General features: G+C 39.9%; 1 protein-coding gene across 1 annotated transcript in view; it reads left to right on the top strand.

Annotated features, from left to right (window-relative positions):
* Positions 1-1,324, top strand: part of LOC107653689 (matrix metalloproteinase-18) — a 5,041-nt gene that overhangs the window by 2,820 nt on the left and 897 nt on the right. Inside the window, exons 5-8 of the mRNA XM_016440486.1 lie at positions 478-595; positions 686-819; positions 890-1,049; positions 1,145-1,248. Of these exons, the coding sequence (XP_016295972.1) occupies positions 478-595; positions 686-819; positions 890-1,049; positions 1,145-1,248 (516 nt within the window). The remainder of the gene's footprint in view (positions 1-477; positions 596-685; positions 820-889; positions 1,050-1,144; positions 1,249-1,324) is intronic.

Raw genomic sequence — 1,324 nt, 5'->3', positions numbered from 1 at the left:
TTTGAGTTGAATTACTGAAATAAATGAACTTTTACACGACATTCTCATTTATTGAGATGCACCTGTATATTAAAATGCCACACATAAATAACATCATTTTAAAATGTGTACCTTGCACTAACCGAGCGACTTCAGTTAACAAACATGAATCAGTGCATGGAAGTGAACTACATGTGATTCATTCATTAAAAGATTCATTCAAAAATGAACAAACACTAGTGTTTAGGGGAGCGTGTGATTATTTCCTCATATGTTTAATAAAACAGTAACATATCTAGCTCCTTGGACAGAATAGCTTAGCCATTCACACAGAAAGCCTCTTTGCATTTTTGAACACTGTTGTGTGCGACACGCAAGTGTAACAGCCAAAGATGTCCGCCTAGCTACACAGATAAACAACAAAAAAGTAGCGCAGTTGAATGGAAAAACACATTCTGTGGGAACCAACACTGTCTACCTTTTGTTTTTCTGTCAAAGGTAAAAGGAAAATCAATTTGGACAGACTTCCTCCGAAAACACCAGATAAATGTGATCCTATGCTGTCATTCGACGCGGTGACAGGCATGCAGCAGGAGCTTGTTTTCTTTAAAGACAGGTAGTCTGGCTCCATGTGTGTACATTGCCTCATTGACTTTAGTACTTACTACAGTTGCACTACAGTGTCTGACTGATACTCCTCTTGCAGGTTTATTTGGCGGGTACATCCCAGTTTTGAGCAAATAGGAATCACACTAATAACAAGTTTGTGGCCTGACCTCCCAGCTCACATAGATGCTGCCTATGAGAACACAAACACAAATAGCATGCTAGTTTTCAAAGGTGAGGCTTTCATAACTCAACGTCATCATAAATATAATGGAATCGTTTTAGTGTTGTATGTCTCACTCAGGCCCTCGATACTGGGAGGTGAGCTCTCTCCAGGTAAAGCATGGTTATCCAAGAAACATCTCGGAATTTGGATTCCCATCCACTGTTAAGAGCATCGATGCAGCTTTGTATTTCCGGGAAACACGTCTCATAGATTTCTTCATTGGTGGAGCATGCTGGAGGCATGAGAAACTGAATAAAATCTTGTTAACAGTTATTTTGCCAAGTGTTTACATCTTTCTCTGAAGGAAGTGCTTGTGTTTTCTGCCATGTGAAGGTTTGATGAAGATGTAGGGCAGATAATGGAAGGTTTTCCTAAACCTATCGCACATGAATGGCCGGGAGCTGACTCACCTGTGGATGCTGCAGTAGCTCATGATGGTTGGTATCCCCTGTAGAAACAATCCACACAAGCATGTATAATACAGCAGATTTTTTATTTATAGAGTAGATACAT

The sequence above is a fragment of the Sinocyclocheilus anshuiensis genome, unplaced genomic scaffold (assembly GCF_001515605.1).
Source record: "Sinocyclocheilus anshuiensis isolate Anshui unplaced genomic scaffold, SAMN03320099.WGS_v1.1 scaffold315, whole genome shotgun sequence".
Taxonomy (NCBI): Eukaryota; Metazoa; Chordata; class Actinopteri; order Cypriniformes; family Cyprinidae; genus Sinocyclocheilus; species Sinocyclocheilus anshuiensis.
Note: the sequence above shows the minus strand (reverse complement) of the source record. Positions and strands in the feature narration are given on the sequence as shown.